This window comes from Dryas octopetala, chromosome 2 (assembly GCF_963921425.1).
Source record: "Dryas octopetala chromosome 2, drDryOcto1.1, whole genome shotgun sequence".
NCBI classification, from domain to species: domain Eukaryota; kingdom Viridiplantae; phylum Streptophyta; class Magnoliopsida; order Rosales; family Rosaceae; genus Dryas; species Dryas octopetala.
In genome coordinates, this window is record NC_141367.1 from 22,455,224 (window position 1) to 22,477,105 (window position 21,882).

General features: G+C 37.6%; 5 protein-coding genes across 5 annotated transcripts; 3 read left to right on the forward strand and 2 right to left on the reverse strand.

The window, feature by feature from the left end:
• Positions 1-650: 650 nt before the first annotated feature.
• On the forward strand, positions 651-2,753 carry LOC147294195 (Tetratricopeptide repeat (TPR)-like superfamily protein). Its single transcript, XM_086233490.1, has one exon. It carries the CDS (start codon positions 915-917, stop codon positions 2,670-2,672), a length of 1,758 nt encoding a protein of 585 aa, XP_086089616.1. The 5' UTR covers positions 651-914; the 3' UTR covers positions 2,673-2,753.
• A 2,713-nt stretch (positions 2,754-5,466) lies between these two features.
• LOC147294196 (Bax inhibitor-1 family protein) lies at positions 5,467-7,375 on the forward strand. Its single transcript, XM_086232280.1, has 4 exons — positions 5,467-5,853; positions 6,386-6,499; positions 6,673-6,830; positions 6,940-7,375. Exons 1-4 carry the CDS (start codon positions 5,583-5,585, stop codon positions 7,144-7,146), a joined length of 750 nt encoding a protein of 249 aa, XP_086088406.1. The 5' UTR covers positions 5,467-5,582; the 3' UTR covers positions 7,147-7,375.
• A 745-nt stretch (positions 7,376-8,120) lies between these two features.
• Positions 8,121-9,886, reverse strand: LOC147294197 (uncharacterized). Its single transcript, XM_086232653.1, has one exon. It carries the CDS (start codon positions 9,652-9,654, stop codon positions 8,335-8,337), a length of 1,320 nt encoding a protein of 439 aa, XP_086088779.1. The 5' UTR covers positions 9,655-9,886; the 3' UTR covers positions 8,121-8,334.
• Positions 9,887-10,941: 1,055 nt separating this feature from the next.
• On the reverse strand, positions 10,942-16,343 carry LOC147294198 (Mo25 family protein). The gene is made up of 11 exons (XM_086231918.1): positions 16,087-16,343; positions 15,432-15,596; positions 15,233-15,351; positions 14,235-14,309; positions 13,229-13,322; positions 13,067-13,126; positions 12,686-12,751; positions 12,495-12,593; positions 12,219-12,263; positions 11,435-11,537; positions 10,942-11,294 (listed from the first exon to the last, which is right to left on the reverse strand). Exons 1-11 carry the CDS (start codon positions 16,207-16,209, stop codon positions 11,206-11,208), a joined length of 1,038 nt encoding a protein of 345 aa, XP_086088044.1. The 5' UTR covers positions 16,210-16,343; the 3' UTR covers positions 10,942-11,205.
• Positions 16,344-17,439: 1,096 nt separating this feature from the next.
• On the forward strand, positions 17,440-21,749 carry LOC147294199 (F-box/RNI-like superfamily protein). Its single transcript, XM_086232577.1, has 8 exons — positions 17,440-17,803; positions 17,910-18,167; positions 18,478-18,884; positions 19,261-19,446; positions 19,947-20,139; positions 20,587-20,663; positions 20,900-21,050; positions 21,194-21,749. Exons 1-8 carry the CDS (start codon positions 17,537-17,539, stop codon positions 21,488-21,490), a joined length of 1,836 nt encoding a protein of 611 aa, XP_086088703.1. The 5' UTR covers positions 17,440-17,536; the 3' UTR covers positions 21,491-21,749.
• The last annotated feature ends 133 nt before the right edge of the window (positions 21,750-21,882 follow it).

Genomic DNA, 21,882 nt, shown 5'->3' on the forward strand with positions numbered 1-21,882 from the left:
TTTATTATATATGTAAAGATGATAATTTTCCTCACAAAACTAGATTTTCATGAGTGATAGAGTAATTAGAGTTGGCTAAGGTTGCTTATGTTAACAAACAACATTCTTTGTAGATGTGGATTTTAGTAAATCATGAGTGTTAATTATAGGAAGTTAATACATTGTCATTTGACCGACATTGACGTGTTAACAAATAGCATTCTTGATAGGTACATGAATATTAAATCATAAATGTTAATTATAAAAGTTAGTATTTACAATTATTGTCATTTGGCCAATATCGATGTATATGTTGTCATTTTAACACGTAGATGTTGGATTGTTGGCTTTGACTAAGTAAGCATCATTTGAAAGTACAATACACCATTTGGTCCACACTAACACTTTCTTGGAGTGTTTGGCCAAAATATAACACTAACATAGCTTGAAATTATTTTTTTTATTTTTGTTTTTGAGAAGTAGCATGATACTACTTTTGTCACTTTGTAAAGGGTAATTAATTTCACTTTTTTTTCTTTTTTTTTTCCCAAGTGAAATTAACTTCCTCTTGTTTTAGTATTTACCACATATACTTTTCACCAGAAAATAAAGCACATATCCGCTTTTATAATGCGATGTGTCGTTTCTGGTAAACTGCAAGCCCCCGAGTGCCGAACGACTGCATCTCGTCCAAAAACCAAACCATTGTTGGTGCATCGTCTGCCACTGTACGATGGAGTAGCGATGACGATAGATTCAGAAAAACCCTCCTCCAACTCGTTGATTCGCTTCTCGACGCCATGGATTTCCTATGCAGTTCGCAGAGCTTCGATTCAAAGCTCATCTAACTGTAAGTAAAAGTTCATACTCGAACACCTTTTCCACCATTTGAATCTTCAATTTATAGCTAGAAATAGATAGAGCAATAGTAGTTCATGGCCAGAGCTCTATCTTCGATCTTAATCTTCCTCCGCCAAAACCACCGTGCTCGCCAGAACCCCAATACCCATTTCAGATACCTTGCAACAGAAACCAAAGACTGTGACTTTACAGAAGTTGCTCAAGAGATTTGTAAGATTATTAGAACAAAACCCAGGTGGGAGCAGATTCTGCCCTCTGAGTACCCTTCTTTTGATTTCTATGATCCCCGGTTTCTCCGCGAGCTTTTGAAGCACCAAAATAATGTGCTTCTCTCGCTTCGGTTTTTCTTCTGGTTGAGCTCTCATAATGGGTTTTCGCCTGAACCCATTTCCTGTAATGCGCTTTTCAGTACGCTTGTGGAGGCTAAAGCCTGCAATGCTGCAAAATCTTTTCTTGAATACACCAGTTTTAGCCCTGACCTGGCTTCGTTAGAAAGTTATTTTGGGTGTCTTTGCGAGGGCGGATATGTTGAGGAAGCGATTGATGTGTTTTATAGGTTGAAAGGGGCTGGAGTGTGCCCGTCAATAATGACTTGGAATGTGGCTTTGTCGGGGTGCCTTAAGGTTGGGAGGACCGATATTTTTTGGAAATTGTATCAGGAAATGATGGATTGTGGTGTTGTAGCTGATGTTGAGACAATTGGGTATCTAATTCAAGCCTTTTGTGATGAGAACAAGGTTGAAAAAGGTTATGAACTTCTTCGGCAGGTTTTGGAAGCTGGATTTGACCTCAGAAATGCTGCTTTCAACAAATTGATATCTGGGTTTTGTAAGGAGAAGCAATATACTAGAGTATCTGAACTCCTCCACATAATGATTGCAAAGAACTGTGTCCCAGATAACTATACGTATCAGGTGGTAATCAATTGGCTATTTAAGCAAGGAAAGAGGCAGGAGGCTTTGCGTATATTCAATGATGTTAAGGATAGAGGCTATGCTCTAGATATTGTCATGTATACGACCGTGATTCATGGTCTTTGTACAATGGGTTGGCTTGGGGAAGCTAGGAAGCTGTGGTTTGAGATGATTGCAAAGGGATATCGTCCAAACGAGTACACGTACACTACAATGATTCATGGGTTTTGTAAAATTGGTAATTTTGAAGTGGCCAAGATCTTGTACAAGGAAATGTGTAATAGAGGTTATAAAGAAACCACAGTCAGTTACAACGCGATGATGACAGGGTTGTGTTTACATGGAAGGACTGATGAGGCATATGAATTGTTTGAAGAGATGCCACATAAGAGTATTGTTCGTGATGTGATAACATACAACATTCTAATCCGAGGTTTCTGTAAGGAAGGCAAGATAATTGAGAGTATGAACTTATTGAAAGAGCTCCTGACTCAAGGTTTACAGCCATCAACCAACTCTTATACCCCACTTATTAAAAAGCTTTGTCAGGTGGGAGGTGTACATGAAGCAAAAAGTTTGTGGGATGATATGAAGAGTAGAGGTTTGGAACCAATTGTCAGCACTCATGATTATATCATTAGTGGATTGTGTGATCAAGGAGATGTTGCAGAGGGAATGGAATGGTTTGTAGCAATGCTAAATAGTAAGCTTAAACCAAAGCGGCAAACCTTCAGGAGACTGGTTAATTGTCTCTCACAAGGAGATAGGTTGGATGATTCTTTATATGTTTTAGACTTTATGTTTAGGATAGGTTATGTACTGGAAAAAGACATTTGCCATTCTCTGGTCAATAAGCTTTGCCGGGAGAATACCCAGTTTGTTGAAGCATGTCTAGGGGATATCTTAGAAGGAAAGTGATGTTTCAACCTCTTCTTGATGTATTCCTTGCAACTTCTGTAAGTTACTCATAATTAGAAATGCAAAAAGGATTTTTTTCTTTCTTAAATTTTTTTTTATAGCAAATAATTACTTTGCATCATTGTTTTCCATGATTATTTGTTGTGTTATGACTCAAGAGGATATGAGTAAGACTGTAAGAGGTTGTTTGTTTTTTCACAAAGATACTTAATTCAAGTTATGACTTATGAGATACTTTTAGTTTGTTTGTTTTTTAAACTTAATATTGGTTTCTAAAGGAGTTCATATTGCTTTGTACTTGTTATGTTTTCTTTTGCTTTTATAATTTATAGAAATTTTCTGGTCTTGTTTTGTATCATCTAACTGTGGTCCTATCAATCACGTCAAAATTTTCATTTGGATTTGTTTGGTGTTCTATATGAATTAGGACTACAAGTTTACATTTTATTCTTTCTGCCTGTTGGATGTTGATATATCACTTTAAAAACTAAAATAATAATGATCATAGTTTCAATGTTCAAACCGCTACCCAAACATGAATTAGACTTCATATTATAGTATGCTGTCTCTTGGTTAATGTGTTGGGTGGAAGCATAATGGCAGAGTACATGGATTGTAGTAATGACTTGATTTTACTTATATGGATTATGGTAATGACTTGATTTTTCTTCTATGGATTATGTGATGACTTGGTTATACTAATATGGGGAGTGCACATGGATTTTAGTTGCATTATTCATGAGATAAGTGAGGAGCCCACTTCCATCTCCTGTCATCTTTGATTTTGAACAGACATGCTTGGGATGTAGAAGAAGTTGAGAATCTCATATGGATGAAGAAGATATAAAGCAATTACTGAATAGAACATGAAAGGAGAGGGGAGAAACAAAAGAACTCAAATGAAGTAGATATAATTGCCTTCTGCATAGGCTTCACATTGCCTAAACAAAAGGAAATTATTGGTTTACAAGTGTATAATAGAAGGCAGGGTAGAAATATAGAATTAGTTGTTCTAGGTGAATATTATTTTATGACTATCCCAATATTTTTCTAATTTTTTTGTTAATTGTTCGAGTGGTTTCGAACTGGTGCCTGAACCATGGGAAAGAGGAGAAACATTATTGAACGCATTTTTGGTGTGATGAAGATGCATTCTCGTTACCATACTTATTTGTCTCACAAAATAATGTATAGTACTGATGATATGCTTTGCAATGCACACATTTTTCTTTTAGAAAAATGATTGTTGTTGTTATATCATTTCATAAAGAGGTTGAATTGGAAGGTGGAAATGCAAATCCTAATCAAACATCAACTGAAGCAACCCTTTTGAAACACCAAATTAAGTACTCATGCTACCAAATTGCAAATGAATTCTTTCCAATCATTCAATTAATGCTTTTGCAAATGAAACATCAAATCAGGGGACTTTTCTACAATACTAGTGCAGTAGTGCTTACACATTTGATCCCATACACAAAAAAATAGTGTTATGTATTTATCACTACTTTCCTCACACCTTTTCGAGACATTAGTACACTAAAGCGACTCCAAATCAAGGATTCATGCTAGTGCTGAACACGTCTGCCAGGAATACGCATCAAAGGTATGAGGAGAATGTGGTCATTTTTCATGGTGGAATAGAAATTAGACTTGGACTGAATTCCCTTTTGGCTTTGCTGTTTGTGTGAGTGGCCAACAGGGCCAGTAGGTGCATGGCCATGGCCATAAGTTAATGGTTTGTTTCAGGAGTAAACATTGACTTTGTTTCAGTAGTAGGATATTGGCCACTTGATGATATCAATCGTATTTATAAGCAATATATTTCTTTATTAATAAGCAATTGGGGAAGCTTGTGGAATATGCATCTTAGTTTTTATTTTTTATTTTTTTGACAAGAGTTGACATTGGAAGCTTAAATGTGAATTCCACTATACATTCTTTAAGAGAAATATTAGTTGCCTTCTTGTTTGTGACTTTTTTTTTTGGCCAAGTTATCAAAACTGTTTATTTATGAATTATTTAGAGTTCATTACCCTATACAAGATAAATAAATTTGTGGTTTTATGGTCAAATGATCCAAACCAATGACTAACCATTTTTGCATGAAGAAACACCATTATAATCTCATTTCGACTCGACTGGACAAATAATGCAAAATAGGTATAGTGATCATTTTTGATGAGAGTATAATGTTCTTATACTACACGTGTGGTTTGAAAAATTGATTTATATAAAGATGATCAAGTGACATGTGTCACTTATAGTAGTAATACTCACCATAGTGAGCAGAAATAAATCTAATTAAAAATAACCTATTGGGTTTAGGATGAATCCTAAAAATAAATTATTGATTCAATTTGAGTACATCTACAAATTGACCTCACCAGAAAACTTAAGAAAACGTAATGGCAGCAAGTTGAGGGTAACTGATCGATAATGATGTAGAGACAGACAGTTTGAGAATAAAACAATTTCCTTGAAATTATAATCATAGACAATCAATCAATCATAGACTTCTTCTCTATATCGGGAAGTCTCAACCTTAGATCTGTAGAATATGCTGCTGCCACTTGACCTTCATAATTAATTAATTTACGTAATCTCAACCATCAAAACGTCTCAACCACGCGTATTCAAATCCAACGGCCACAAAACAGGTCGTGATACACCTAACCGTAACCACCCGTGATTCTAACCAAACCGCCAAAAAGGCCAATTCATTTCTTTATTTTTTGCCGGTAAAATAGCAATTCTCAATTACTCTTTATTTTTCCTAAATTGCTATCCACCAACCACAAGGTCCACAAGAGACCGACCCCTATTCTCTAACCTTTCTCTTTCTCCCTCAAAATTTTCCCGAGACAATTTCTGAGAGAGAAAAAACCAGAGATCAGAGAGAAAGCAACCATGAACAAGATGCACGGGTACGCGGAGGTGGGTACCAACAGCAAGCTCGACGAGGTGGACCTAGAGTCAGGGGAGACGTTGTACCCAGGACTAAGCAAAGGCGAGAACCAGCTCCGATGGGGCTTCATTCGCAAGGTCTACGGCATCTTAGCCACGCAGATGCTTCTGACGACGTTGATCTCCTTCGTCACCGTCCTCTACCCTCCCGTCAACGATCTCCTCAAGGGTAGCCCTGGAATTCTCCTCTTCTTCGCCATCATGCCCTTAATCTGTAAGTTCCCAAGAAAGACTACCTTTAGCATTAATCTGAATTGGGTATATAGTATTGTTTTCTGATTGTTCGAATTTGGGATTTATGATTTTAGATCCGATGGTAGATTTTTTGTTTTCTTTTATTTTGTGATCGGTGATTAATAATTTTTAGATTTGACTGTTCTGCGTTTGCTATTCTTTGCCGATTGGTGTGTACAAGCGTTTAATTACGGTGGTATAATGTTTTTGTTATGGAGATTGATTTTGGGTATTGATTTGTTTGTGAATTTGCTTTCTTGAATTCAAGTTTTGAAATGACTGTATCATTCTCTGTGATGAAATTACATGGTATTACAAATAAATCCTTAGAATACTTGAGGAGTTTATTATGCCTCAGTAATGTCTACTGTAAGATAGATTTATGTGCATTACTTTGAATTCAAGTCAACCCAACATGCTTTATGAAAAACTGGGTTATCTATTGTTGTGTCTTGTTCTCTGACATTGATATTTTTGTATCCTCTTATTACTAAATTTGAATATTGCTGCAGTGTTGTGGCCCCTGCATGTGTATCAGCAGAAGCATCCTCTCAACTTTGTCTTCCTTGGACTTTTCACTCTGAGTTTGAGTGTCACAGTTGGTGTAGCCGTTGCCAATACAGATGGTTAGTCTCTCATTAACCTACATTGTGAATGTTTTAGTGATATGTTGCAATCTTCTAATAATTGTAGGCTTTATTTTGGTTTCTGTTTTTCTTTTCTTTTTTGGTTTTTTATGGGCTTTTTAGGTCTTGGAATTACTATCATCTCATTATGTTTGTGCACTGGTTTCTTGCAGGAGCAATAGTGCTTGAAGCCTTACTTTTAACCTCAGCTGTGGTTGCATCCTTGACTGCTTACACCTTCTGGGCTTCTAGGAAGGGCAAGGACTTCAGCTTCCTCGGACCAGTCCTTTTCACTGGCCTCATTGTCCTCCTCCTAACTGGTTTCATGCAGGTCAGATGGTCTTTCTATAAATTTGTCTGGCAACCCTTCTATTAGTTTGTTCGACATATGCATACACCCTTGTATTGATCTGACTTGGTGATCTTGTGCTCCTATGTAGGCGTTCTTCCCACTTGGCCCTACAACTAATGCCATTTTTGGTGCGGTGGGCGCTATTGTTTTCTCCGGGTACATTGTTTATGACACCGAGAACCTGATCAAGCGCTTTACTTATGATGAGTACATTTGGGCCTCCATCACTCTTTACCTAGACATCCTGAACCTCTTCCTTACTATATTGCGGATGCTGAGGGAAAGCAACAATTAGTTGTTCCGACTGCTGACTCAACTCTCTGCAGTTTGGTTTTTGGCTAAAGTCATTGTGGACATAATATATAGTCCAAGCCTGAACATACCATTGTGGATGTAGTATATGGTTTCACTTTACTCTCTTATTAGTTATTACAGCTGAGGAGCTGTGGCATGTTTCACCGATTTCTTAGTATTACTTTTGCCGAAACTAAGTGTGATATATGCCAATTTATGTTACTCATTTTTTGTTTTGTGAATTCGTCACTCAAACTTGTTCTCCACTCGAATTTGAATTGGTGCCTTAGTAATAGTGGATTTGTCTACGTGCAAACAAACTAAATTGTCGCATTACCGGTATCGAAATTCATAGCAACCATTAGGATATTTAGAGGCCATGCTAGTTTCGTAAAGCCTTACACTCATGGTAAAGGTCAGTATCAAATTTGTGGGCGATAATCATAAAAGCACCATTAAGGAGCGAGTCGAACGGACTACAGGTCCATAATAAAGAATTCAACTTCCGATAATTTTTGGATTATCTTTAAAACCCGAAGCGGCCAAATCCTAATTGGCCTGAAAGAATGTTCTGTTCTAATACAAAGTTAGACCATGCCTAAGAGAAGGCTGTGCTCTACTACAAAGCTAAACCATGGAAATAGTTTCATATATGTAGCAGTTAGAATGATAAATTAAGAAGAGTTTTAGCTGAATATGGCAGAATAAGTGGATGCCTATCAACAGATGAAAGCCTAGCAGCATAGTAGTATTTTCAACTCCAATCAAAGAAAGAGCAAAGAATCATTTGACATGCGGTCATCTCTTCTTCTTTTTTCTTTTGCTCCCCCAACCTTACATTTTTTGGGTGTTTTGGGAGGAGTAGAACATATATGAAATCATCCAACTGTTGGTATGTAATCTCACAGCGCAAACGATCTTGTTTTAGGTTGAGAGTTGAGAATAACAAAACAAAATTTCCTCAGATGAAACTCAGACTCATAAAGGGTGCAAGGAACTCCATTATATTGCACAGGAAACACATATCAAGTTTCTAATTGAAGTGAAGTATAAAATGTGACATTAATGTGAATGTAATCACTTATTCTTCAAAGAACAGATAGATGAGAACAAATATTTACGTATTAAACCATATCAACCAAATAAACAATTATCTTCAGACCAGTTGTGATCCTGGACACCATGATTATCATGACTTAATAGCATCATCATCATCATCAATATCCCAGCTCAAATCCTCCTCTTCCTCTGCGGCACTGAGCCGTTTATGCAAATCAGCTCTACTTGTGCTTGTTGCAAATGCATCCCCTTTGTCCTCATTGCCGCTTTCAATATCCTCAATCTCATCCCATCCAAGAAATTCTTCTTCCCCAGGCATCGAGGGCTGGCTTGAAACAATTGAAACATCACTATCTTTGCAAGAGTCACTGCTCTCTATCTTCCCCACCAACACTCCATTCTCATCAAATTTCGCCTCTGCCTTGTCCCCAGAGTCGCTTACAGATTCTCGTGCCACAATCTCAACACTCTCAGCATCATCACACTCCCTTACAACTTCAGGAGAAGCTTCCTTTTGCTTCTCCAACTCTGCATTCCCACTGGAACCAACCTTAAACTCCGACCCATCACCCTCTTTGTTCTCCTCCTCCTCTTCCTCCTTATCATCATCATCAAGATCCCAACTCAAATCCTCCTCGTCCCCAGAAATCGCTCGCTTCACGAGCTTAGCTCTCGCATCCTCCACTTCCTTCAACCTATGCACCCTATAAAAGTACCTAAGCCAAAAGGTCTCATTGTCAACCTTACCCGGCACAATTTTCCCATAAATTTCACCAATCACTCCATTTTCCCTCATCAAATTCCCAATCTCCTCTTCCTTCTCATCCAACACAAACCCTAGTTTCCAATTGCTAAAGCTCTCCAAATCCTCCGGTTCCTCCAGGTAAGTATTCACATTACTCTGAACACCACGCACCTGAGCTTCAAACCTACTGTACCTCCTCAAATCACTACCACTGCTACTCAATCGATTATCAACACTAAGACCATGATTATCACTAATATCATTTTCTGAATCAGAATCAATATCAGCAACTAAGATTGCGTCCCTACCGTGAGAGATGATCTCCGCCGTCGATTTCCAGACGGTGGTGCCGATGTCGTCGATGGCCTGGCCGACCGACTCCAGCGACTCCTGAGCCACCGACGCGCCGACCTCGAGCGAGGCCGGGAGGTCCTTGACGGCGCGTGAGGCCACCTCCCGGATCACGGCCGTCTCTTTCTTCAGCTCGGACCCGAACTCCTGGAGATCGCGGCGGTAGTGTTGGATGACGGACTCGGATTTCGTGGCTAACGTGGTGATAAGACCTCCGAAGCCCCAAGCGCGAGAACTTGAATTGGTATTCGGATTCTGGTCCCTGTCTTGGTCCTGGTCCGGGTCGTCGTTTTGGTTGTCTTCTTCATCGGAGGGAATCGGGTCGTCTGAGAAGACGGACTTGAAGAAATCCATTTGAAGAATCGGGTCGTTTGGTTTTGATATTTGGTGAATGAATTGTGAGGGTTTTGAAGAATACCTATATTTATATATAGAATCGGGAAAGCTTGCCGGTGCGGAGTTGAGGATATTTCAGAGATTTTCTGCAGCCTCCGGGAATCCGAGCTGGGACGGGACTCCTACTTCTAGAAAAAATTAATACTCAATACTAAAAATGTCAACTTTGTGCCGTAAATAATCTACTTTAAATTCTGAAAGGAAAATCTGACAGATAAATGTCCTTTAAATGCTAAAAATAGATTTTTCTTTTTCTTTTTCTTTTTTCTTACAATAATAAAATTAATTTACTCCGATGATCCGATCTATGATTTAGGGTCTTAACTAATTTCAACGCAAATCTATCTAAACACTTCAAAGTAAACTCTTTTGAGTCTTTGACGAATACTTAAAAATGGCCTAAGTGCCTAACCCCTCTCATCTCAGCTAGCCTTCTCTATCATTGGCCCTAATAACTATCCTAATTTCAATTTGTTAAGAATTTATATGGAACAAATAAATTTAGAAATTACTTATTAGGATTTAGGAGTAATGGCCCCTCTCTCTCTCTCTCTCTCTCTCTCTCTCTCTCTCTCTCAGATAGTCCGTATCTGTGTCAATTGGAGCTTTCTTTTCTCGGGATTCAAATGTGTTCAATTACATTTTATGTTTTAGATTATAATATAATATCTTTTTTGTTAATAAAAACATTTGTTAAATTGTTTAATCATTGCATAACATGAAGTAGAAAGTTAACATATAATAACTAAAGGCAAAAACCTCTTTAGGAGGAGCCTAATAATCAACGAATGTCTTGTAGCGAAAAAAGAAAAATGAACTAATATTCAAAACAGTAGTGCTAGATATACCATATTTTTATACCATAATTGCATACCACCTTATGTGGCAACTTACATGGCATTCATATATTGAATACTAAAAAATAAAATAAAAAATCCAAAAAGAAAAAGAAAAAGAAAAACTTTGTTCAATAAAGTAATGACACGTGAGATGGTATAAAAATGTGATACAAAAATGTGGTAAGTATAACATTATTCTATTCAAAAACATATCCAGGTCAAGGATGACTTCATGAAGCATGTTTCAGGAAGCAACTTCAGGAAGGAAACTACTTTGAAGTCCATCTCACATTAGCCATGGAGTATTCTCCAATCTGGAGGTGTCTGATCAATCAAGCAAAGACAAACCTTTAAAATGGAAAACCTGCAGAACAAATATATATAACTCACAAGTGCTCCTGATCACTGAAAAACAACCATTTTTACATACTTTTTTCGGATCTTTTACAACAATGTATATCAAAAACACTTTCCTTTTTTTTCTTTTTAATTCAACAAGATTACAAGGGCATACAGTTCTTGATACACCCACTCCTCGCGCATTGAAAGCATTCTATTCTATGCATTCTTTTTCCCTTTTCTTGGCAAACAGTGCTTGTCAGAAGACCATTGCAAAGGCATTCAAATTCAAATATAGGATTTCAGGACAAACACAACTAGGAGACGTGAACTAGCATCCAAGATTACGCAGTTGGGATACTAATTCGATTTCCTTGATGATCAGCTCTTTCTCCTCTTCAAATTGGTCATCTTCATCACCTGTTAAAGAACAATAATTCAGCAGGGATGAAAAAACATGAGATTTCCATATTTTCTTTTGGAGAACAATAATCTTTTTCACTGAAGCCAATTCCTCCAAAGAGTTACATGGGCGGAAAAGTAATGAGTTAATAAATAACCTTTGCCAGCAGAAAGACTCTGAAGCAACTCCGTCAACTTTTCATGGTTTTTAGCTAGAATTAGCTTTACTTCTCGTGGCTTATTAGGATTAGCAACAAAGATCTGCATGTAGAATGCAGAATGATGAATATAAAAAACAAACAAAAATTTAGAAACATGGACAGGAATCTAAGCAATCTCATTTCTTTTATGAAGTTGATAAAAAAATTTAATTGCATCAAAATAAGATTGCCAGTCAACACGTCCATCATGGACACTATAAGTATGCATCTAGACATTGAACACACACACCTCACTGCATGCAGCTTCAACTGATAGCCTACACAATGCACTCCATATTCTACCCTGACATTGAACACACACCTCACTGCATGCAGCTTCAACTGAGAGCCTACACAATGCACACCAAATTCTCTAAACCTGACACTGACACTGACACACACGCCTCACTGCATGCAGGAACTGATCGCCTACAGAATGCACACAGGTTCAAGCCTACACAATGCACGCAGGTTCAACTGATAGCCTGCACAATGCACGCAGGTTGAACTGATTGCCTACGCAATGCACGCAGGTTCAACTGATTGCCTACACAATGCACTCCATATTCTAACCACACACACAAACAAACACATGGAGGGGTACAGGATGTAAAAACGAAGGGGGAGGGGCAGCACCTTGAAAATGTGTAAGGCAGATATTTGGATATTTTTACTCGAATCCTGCTTATATTAAACAAACAATAGTAAACAAAATGTAAAAACGAAGGGGGAGGGGCAGCACCTTGAAAATGTGGAAGGCAGATATTTGGATATTTTTACTCGAATCCTGCTTATATTAAACAAACAATAGTAAACAAAATGTTAAAGCACAAAGAAACAACAATAAAAAAATTCTCAACTTTTCAAGTTTATACCAAACATTAAAAGCTGGTCAATTACAACGGGGTGTAACCAAAAACCCAACTAAGCACATCTCAATGTACAGCACCACCCATAGGTTGGTAATGTAAACAGCATACTGTGAAAGAGTCATAGAATAACAAAAGAAATTCCATACCCTGAGTAACGTCATCATGACTTTCAAGTACCGAACTTCTAGAATGTAGCGCTTCATTATATGAGAATTTGGAGGCTCCAAAAGGAATTCAGAGAGAAGCTAAAATTAATAAACAAATTATCCTTAGCACATCTAATAGATCAAAGAATAATAGACTGCAGAAGTCAAAAAGTTACATAACCAGAACCAACCTTTAAAGATTGTCTCCTAGTCACATAATTAGGAGATGTCAAGAGTTTTTCATACTGATCGAAGAACTGAAACAACAATTTCTTATTAGATAATCTGAAAAAATAAAATGCACTACAAATCTACCAAGACAATAGTGAAAAAAGCTATCTTCACGGCCTGCACCATGCAGGTGTACAAAATCAGGGTATAAGCTTGATTTTATATTCAAAACAACAGATATTCAGATGATTAAACTCTCCTCCAAGAAGCATCTTGGCCAAGCAGATATCCTAGGTGTAAACTATTCAATCAAGATAGACATATCAAAAAGTCCTGCAGCAATAAATGCCACTGGCAAGACTTGGTACAGAAAATTATAGTGAGATAAAAAGTGAGCAAACCTCATCATAGTGAGCCGTCAAAAATTCAGATACCACCGTAGCATGTTTAGTAAGTAGATCCTGCCAAACATCAACTTAGGAACACATGGAAGAACAGATAGGGCCTTAAAAGTTCAGTAACGTTTAGAAAGGTACAACATTAAAGAAGCTCATGATTCTGACCTTAAAGGTAGAGAATGCATCAGAAGCAACATCAAAGTTAGGCAGCTCCACAAATTTAAAGAACAGCTCAAAGCATGCAGACTCCAATATGTATCTGAAAAATACTACAAAAATCAAAAGTGTGAATAAAAGAAACTTGCCAGTGCCTGCCAACTAGAAAGAAAACAAAGAAAAGAAAAAAGCATGCATTTTTAAAAGTGTCTACAAGTAGAATGATTAATGAAGGGATTTGGGTGGGTGGGTGGGTGGATTTGAATTTGGAAAACCAGCCTGGATTTTGGCCTCGACCCCAACATCAATTTTGGCCTCAGCCTCTTCAACCACCAACTCAACCTTGACAACGGACGACAGCCTATGGGCTACGAGCCATGGCCACTGGCCAAAAACCATGAGTCATAAGTCATGGATCAATAGCCGCAGGCAACGAGCCATGGACGGTAAGCGACGAGCAATGGGCCATGACATATGGGTTGTGGGCAGAGAGCCATGAGGCGCAAGACACCATCCATGGCCAACAAGTCACAGACCGCAAGTCACAGACCGCAAGCCACAGACTGTAACCCACAAGCCACGACCTCTGGCCCCATTGTTTATTTTTTATTTTTTTTTTTAAAAAAAGCCTAGTTGAAATCTCTACATTTAAATATTTTGTCCAAACAATGGGTTTTCAAATCCAAAATCCTTTCATCCAAATGAACCGTAAGATAACTTGGGTTTAAGATCAAGCTTATAAAGAGAATAGCTATTCAGAGGGCAACAACAGTGATGGTAACAATCATGGGGATGTCAACTACTTGGGAATTTCAGCAACAATCTTTGCAAATATTGCCAAAGAGAAGGGTCCGCATATCAGTTTTTCCAAACATTTCCTTTTCAGCAATCATTCAAAATCTTCTTTAATGGAACGTAACAGAACAGCTCCTTTCACAAACTGACCTCCAACAATCATTGAGGGAACAGGGGGAGGGGAGGGGAGGGAGGGAGATGAAAAGCTTGAATGTCTTACTTTGCAAGTCTAGGAAATTTGATGCAATCCCTCAACATCGTTCCAGAATTCAAGGCAATTTCCTTGTTATCATAACTGCTTCAAAGATAAACCAATAAGTATTGTGCAATAATCTATCAGTTGAACAAGTATGACTACAAGTATGCAACATTAAGACATTTTCCCATTTGTCATATCTGCTGGCAAAATTTACACTAAGCAGCATGCATGGGTCCATATTCACTTAAAAGAAGTAAAAGCATGAAACCTTCAGTAAAGAAACTGCAAAAAAAGTAACGGTATTGGAATTAGCAAGAATTTGGACACGATCACTATTGTTCATGAAAAAATACTTCTATAAACAAAGATAGGAAAAAAGGTCAAAATTATCAACAGAAAAATATATGCATTCTTGAAACGAGAAGTATAGGGTTAAATAACATCTGATAAAAGATGCTTACTGTTGTTTATTGCAATGATAAAGAACAAGATGCCTGTGAATTCATAATTGTAACATGATACTAAATCAAGAGTGTCATACTGTATAACCGCTTAGTAGGAACGAGGGCTTGCCAATTTTCATTATGAATAATTGATTACCATAATGGATGTAGTATTCTCGTGGACACGTGGATTTAAAATTTCTAATATTGGCATGACACTATAGGATCATCAGTACTGATAGCATATCTGTGTTGTTTGTTCCTCTTCCATCAGCTTTCTTGCAAGAGCATGATCATTATTATCCCATTTTCATGACGCAACAATAAATATAATTGCCGCACAGGTCACTTATAGTGGCATTCTTATGGCCTTCCCTCAGGACAACTCTAAAATTAACACAACCACACCATTTGGCAGTGGTAAATCGATTCTCCAAAAGTGAAAGAGAGGAATAAATCAAATCAAAATAATTATGTACACCTCAAACATGTGTGGGAGGAACAAACAAATGAACAAAAAGAAAATAGGCTTTATACTTTACACATAAGTAACAACAAAAAATTGGATAAACTTACCACACAACAAGGAAGTCTAGTAACTCAAGATGGTTCTCAATGTATTCTGCACAGCAATAAGTAGAGTCAACCTGTTGCTTCAACAATACGGACCAACAATTGACCAAATCCTTTCTTGCCTGTATTGAAGACACTATATCATCTCGTGCAATCAATGCTTCATATGATAGACAGTATGATACAAATGACCATAACTTACTTCCCATCCCAGTATAGGTAACTTGTGAACTAGAAGAGGAAGAACCTCCTCCTTACAAATTTCAAGCGCAAGCTGAGAAACTTGTTCCATATTTGGTTCAGTCTCCCCATCTCCGGAAAGCATACATCTCATCGTCACAAAATTCTTTTCAACTTCTTCCATAGCCTGTAATAAACGGAAGTATTATCATATTAAAAGAACTAAACTTTCAAATCATTCATTAAAGAAATGGACACTACCTCACGATTAAGCTTCGTAACATACCCAAAACAAAATCATACTAGATTATGAATATGCCGGTAAATTTGCATACTCATGCACAAGTTTTGAATTGAAAAGCACCTCTAAACTTACAATTTTGATTGCACTAAGCTAATTTCCCAGTACTATGTCCAGCTAAATCTACCTCATTGACAATCCCCTATTGATAAGTGCAATGGGGCCGAAACACCCACAAATCAAAAAAGCAAACACACATTTGCCCAAATAGTACTATAGTAGAGTAATTTAAAATTGCACGAAGGAACAAATTCATAGCAAGAGCACAACCTTATGCATTTTAGAAGGTAAAATTGAGACTAAACATAGAATAAAAAGCATGAAATTGGGGATGAAAATAGCGAAACCCCCAGATAATGAGAAAAGAAGCGAAGACCTTCTCGAGGGCTTTGACTTCGACGACGGTCTGGGTGTCAAGGGCCATGAGGCTGTCGCTGATGGCCTTGGCCACCTCCTGTGGGGATTTGGGCCTCGACGGCTTGAAGAACGAGAACGACATGATGATGATGCCGATCAATTCCCTCTCTCGATGTCCAAGAATTGACGGAAATACAGCAGAGCTTTGTCAATGGCGATTCTGGAACAAGGCCAGTCTTTTGTCTCAGTGCGGATCCACATGCAGCTTCAATCTCACTTTTTTTGTGTTTTTTTTTTTTTTTTTTCACTCTTGTAAATAAATAAAACAAATTATATTTATTTCATCATTTTATTCTGTATTTGTTTTTGTTTTTTGGCTTTTGGCTTTTTGAGGAAAACTAAACTACAAGAGAAACAAATGTTTGGCAACGCAGGTTGATGTAGTTTAAATGGGATTATGAATCTATGATCAAATATAAAGATAATGATCTTAAGTTCACTTATAAGTTATAACTTTCCATTTTACATTAATTCTTCTAATATATTTTTTTAAGTAGGTTTTCATATTAAATAAGTCCACATTTTAAATTCGTTAAAAAATTTTCAATAAGTTTGTCAGCATCGAATACACATTATAAATAAGTTTTTTTAAAAAAATTCACTTTAAAATTGAAAACATAAATCGGTAATATGACGTGGGATGTGTGCAATTTTATCTATGATATATTGTGTATTTGTGTTAATTTAGTATTTCGTTTATGCATTTTATATATGATAAAAAAATAAATATATAACGTGTATAAATTTATTTGTTCTCATTAGATATGTTCTAATTAACATAGCATCTTCAATCATTTTTCTAGAGTGTTGCTAAAAAAAAAAAACCTAGATTTGCATATGAATCAAAATAATTTAACTTAAGACATAACCATGGTATTGACAAGAATGGCTATGGCTTGGCTAGGATTGGGTGGGCGTGAGGTTAGGGGTGGGGGTGTGTATTGTTTGAAAGGGTTGAGCGTGTGTATATTGTTTGAATATATTGAGTGAAGTGTGTTAAAGGAGAAATTTTATATTTTAAAAAATGATAGAAGGTGTGTAAAAAAAAATGTGTGAAAAAAAAAAGTGTATAAATAGTAGTTCTCTTTTTCTATATATTCTAATAATTGTAACTTGTACATTCCTCAAATTTGAATTTAAGGCAAAATTTTCGAATCGCAATATTAAATTTTTTCCTCAAATTTTGGACAGAAGTTAAAAAAAAAAGGTTGGGTTAGAGTGGAAGGCAGTTATCTGTAAAAACAGGGGCATTGATGACAAATCACTTGGCAGCTAACCGCCGACTCCACCGATTCGCCTGAAAGACCAACATAAAACGCATTCATTGAAATCCTCCTTCTTCTTCTTCTTCTTCTTCTTCTTTATAAGAGCTGGGCTGAGCTCAATCTCAATCTCAATCTCGAATCTCAATGCGAGGCCATGATCGGATCAACACGTGTTTCCCCGACGAGCTGATCGTGGAGATCTTCCGGCGCGTGGACTCGAAGGCCACGCGCGACGCCTGCTCGCTGGTCTGCAAGCGCTGGCTGGCGCTGGAGCGCCTCTCGCGCACCACCCTCCGCATCGGCGCCTCCGGCAACCCCGACCTCTTCGTCCACCTCATCGCCCGCCGCTTCCTCAACGTCCGCCACGTCCACATCGACGAGCGCCTCAACATCTCCCTCCCCACCCACCTCGTAATCAATCAACCGATCCCAAATCAATCCAATTTTTCTAATTCGTGCAACCAAACACGGCCTTAACTTTTTTGTTTGTTTTTTTGTTTTTTTGGTTTTTTTCAAGGGGAGGACGAGGAGGAGGCGTGGGACTGATGGTTCGGCGCGTTCGTCGCTGAAGCTGCATTATGTCAACGACAAGAGTAGTGGGGCTGACGGTGTTGGATTTGAGTCCTGCAGCTTATCAGACGCCGGGTTGACTGCTATCGGCGAAGGCTTTCCGAAGCTCGAAACGTTGAGCTTAATCTGGTGCTCTAACGCCTCCAGTCTCGGATTGATATCGCTTGCTCAAAAGTGTAGATTCTTGAAGTCGTTGGATTTGCAGGTGAATTTTTGCTTAATTGGACTTCAATCTCTTATGGGTTTTATTCTAGTATCTTTGTAGCAGTGAAATGCCATATAGATTGGGAAATTTGGTCTCATTATAATTGCAATTCTTCCTATGAATACTTTCTTGGGATTATGGGCAAATGGGTTTTTAATTTTGGCGGGGTTGGAACTTTTGGACAAACTTGTTTTAATACAAGAGGAGTCTTTTCCATTCTTTTTAAGTGAATCACATTGATATTGGTATTTGATATGCATGTCAAGTGCACTACATGAATCACCAGCTAACCATGGTTTTTCTTTTCAAGGGTTGCTATGTTGGAGATCGGGGACTAGCTGCTGTGGGACAGTTTTGTAAACAGCTTGAAGATTTGAACTTGCGGTTTTGTGAGGGATTGACTGACGTATGTTTGGTTGAGTTAGCCCTTGGTGTTGGGAAATCATTAAAATCGCTTGGTATCGCAGCTTGTGCAAAGATGACTGATGCGTCTTTGGAAGCAGTGGGGTCTCACTGCAAATCTCTCGAGATCTTGTCATTGGATTCAGAGTTCATCCACAACAATGGGGTGGTTGCTGTGGCCCAAGGATGTCCTGCTTTGAAAGTTTTGAAGCTACAATGTATTAATGTCACAGATGAGGCTTTGAAAGCTGTGGGAGCTTTTTGTTCCTCGCTGGAGTTGTTGGCTCTATATAGCTTCCAGAGGTTTACTGATAAGTAAGTACTCATTACTCCTCATGTTGATAGTTTTCTTATTATTTGAATGCAATGGAAGTACTTTTTTTAAAAATTTACCATGAGACTGTTATTTCCTTTTTCTTTCCTTCTGTTCTAGTGGTTTTTTTTTTTTTAATTTCTTTCCAATACGTTCCATTTTGGAACAAATATTGGACCTGAGCATTTGTTTCTCTACTGTTTCACTCTTTTATTTTTTTGCCAATACTGTTTTGGCGACTTCAGATTGTGCCTGCACACATTATTTATAAGATTAATCAGAAAAATGATGACGTTTTGTGCTTGTCTGTTTTGTTTCACTATTTCAGCTGATATAGCTAAATACTCTCCTTTTATTCTTATGTCTGCTGCATTTCAGAGGTTTACGTGCTATTGGGATTGGCTGTAAGAAGTTAAAAAATCTTACTCTAAGTGACTGCTACTTCCTGAGTGACAAGGCCTTGGAATCAATTGCAACTGGCTGCAAGGAACTTACACATCTTGAAGTGAATGGATGCCACAATATTGGAACTATGGGTCTGGAATCGATTGGGAAATCTTGCCCGTATGTTCCTCTCTCAGCTTAACTTAAATTGGTATGTTAGGTGGTAATTATAGGGATGCATTGAGTGGAATTCGTGTTTAAGTTACAGATGCTGCTAAGCTCTAGAAGAATGCTTTCTCTAATTTTCTTTGCATATATTATATGGATACAATTAGGTGGAAAATTATCTACTTCCAGTAGTTGTATCCTTAGGAGGTTTACATTCAGCTCTGTTGGGGGATTGATTATGTTTTCTTTAGTACAGGCAAACTGTTTTTTCACTTTTATTCCAAGTAAAATGCGTACCGTACCTTCCATTAGTTAACAGTTGTATAGACTCAGTCATATGTTCCTTGCATCTTCTTTTATTAGGTTCTGACAGCATTCTGCTTTATTTGAAATGAAATACTTTCTTGCTTCCCATGGTCATACCTAGTCGCTCTTTCATAGGTTCCTTTCTAAAAATGTATTCATATTGTGTGTTGATAGTAAGTTAATCTACATGTCTTGTATATGTGCAGGCGTCTTACTGAGTTGGCATTATTGTACTGCCAAAGGATAGGCAACTTTGCACTTAGTGAGGTTGGACGGGGCTGTAAGTTCTTGCAAGCTCTTCACTTGGTAGATTGCTCAAGTATTGGAGATGAAGCCATTTGCAATATAGCTAAAGGCTGCAGAAATATGAAGAAACTTCACATTCGTCGATGTTATGAGGTTCTCTCTCTCTCTCTCTCTCTCTCTCTCTCTCTCTCTCTCTCTCTCTCTCTCTACACACACTCACACGCATGCCCAAATGCATGTACATTTTGCATACAGTTAACATATTCTTTGTTTCGTTCCAACTAATAATGCCTTAATCCCCATATTTTGTTTTCATTTACCAGATATGATTAAAACTATTTTTGTCATGATTTCATGTTATTCAGTATCTTCCTTTTAACTCATTTTACTTGGTCAAAAGATTGTTCATGGACTCTATGTTGGGGCTGCAAAATAATTTTTAAGGTTGCAGAATCTTAGAATATAATGCTTATTGAGAAATGCCTTCTTTTATGTTAAATGATTCATTTGCTATATATCTTGTGTCAATCTTTATTTGTGGACCCATTTACTTATTTTGTTTGATTGGTCACAATGTATATCTGTCGTTTTTGGTTGTAGATTGGAAACAAGGGAATTGTGGCTGTTGGAGAGTATTGTAGGTCTCTCACAGATCTTAGCCTCCGATTTTGTGATAGGTAAACTTTCTTCATGTCTTTTGTATTATATTTCTTTTAGTTTTTAACACCGTATTTCTTTATTTTTAAGTCAGATGCTTATTCTCTTATACTTAATTGAGAGTTTGCTTTCAAACATTTATTTAATTTTTTTGAATTTTTTGTGGACTGGGAATATACATCATAGATTACTTTATGATTTCTGTAACATTGTATATCATATGGGACATCTGCCTAATCTTACCTTTTACTACTAGAGTGGGGGATGAGGCCCTTATTGCTGTTAGTCAGTGTAGCTCCCTACAATATCTGAATGTCAGTGGCTGCCACAAAATTGGTGATGCTGGATTGATAGCCATTGCAAGGGGGTGCCCACAACTCAGTTACCTAGACGTAAGCGTTCTCCAGGTGTGTTCTCTCTCTCTCTCTCTCTCTCTCTCTCTCTCTCTCTCTCTCACCAGAGGTATCCTTAGTAGTTAGTACATGAAAACAATATAATTATCTAAGACATCGTGCTGTCACATTGGCTGACAAATAATTATTTTGGGCAGAATTTGGGGGATATGGCAATGGCTGAGTTAGGAGAAGGCTGTCCAAACCTGAAAGACGTCGTGCTGTCACATTGCCGTCAAATAACAGATGTTGGTTTAAATCATCTTGTTAAAAATTGCACAATGCTTACCTCCTGCCACATGGTTTATTGCCCAGGTATAACTTCTGCTGGGGTAGCTACTGTGGTTTCAAGTTGCCCCAACATAAAGAAGGTCCTGGTTGAGAAGTGGAAGGTTAGCCAGAGGACCAAACGGAGGGCCGGCGCTGTTATTTCCTATCTATGTGTGGACCTGTAAAGTCCCACATGTATTTATGTACATACCCTGAGCTTGCTTGCTGAATTCAGAACATCAACAGCAACCTGTAACAGACAAACTCTGGAGCCAAATCCTCACCTCTCTTGGAAGTATAAGAGAGCCATCTGCAAATGCCTGATATTTATTTTCCTTTTTAAATATTTTGCTTGTGGTTTTTTTTTTGGGCCTTGTTTGTAAATTGCAATAAATGTTTTTAATGTTGTAATAGAAAATAAAGAAATTATGGTGTAACTAGCAAGATTTTTTTTTGCACCTTTCTGCTTATCACACCTTCAATCTTCATTCCTTTTTTTATTTTTTGAGAAAGCTTCTATCTTCATTCCTCAAACCAAATTTTTTATTTTTTATTTTTTTGTTTCTTTTGAATTTGA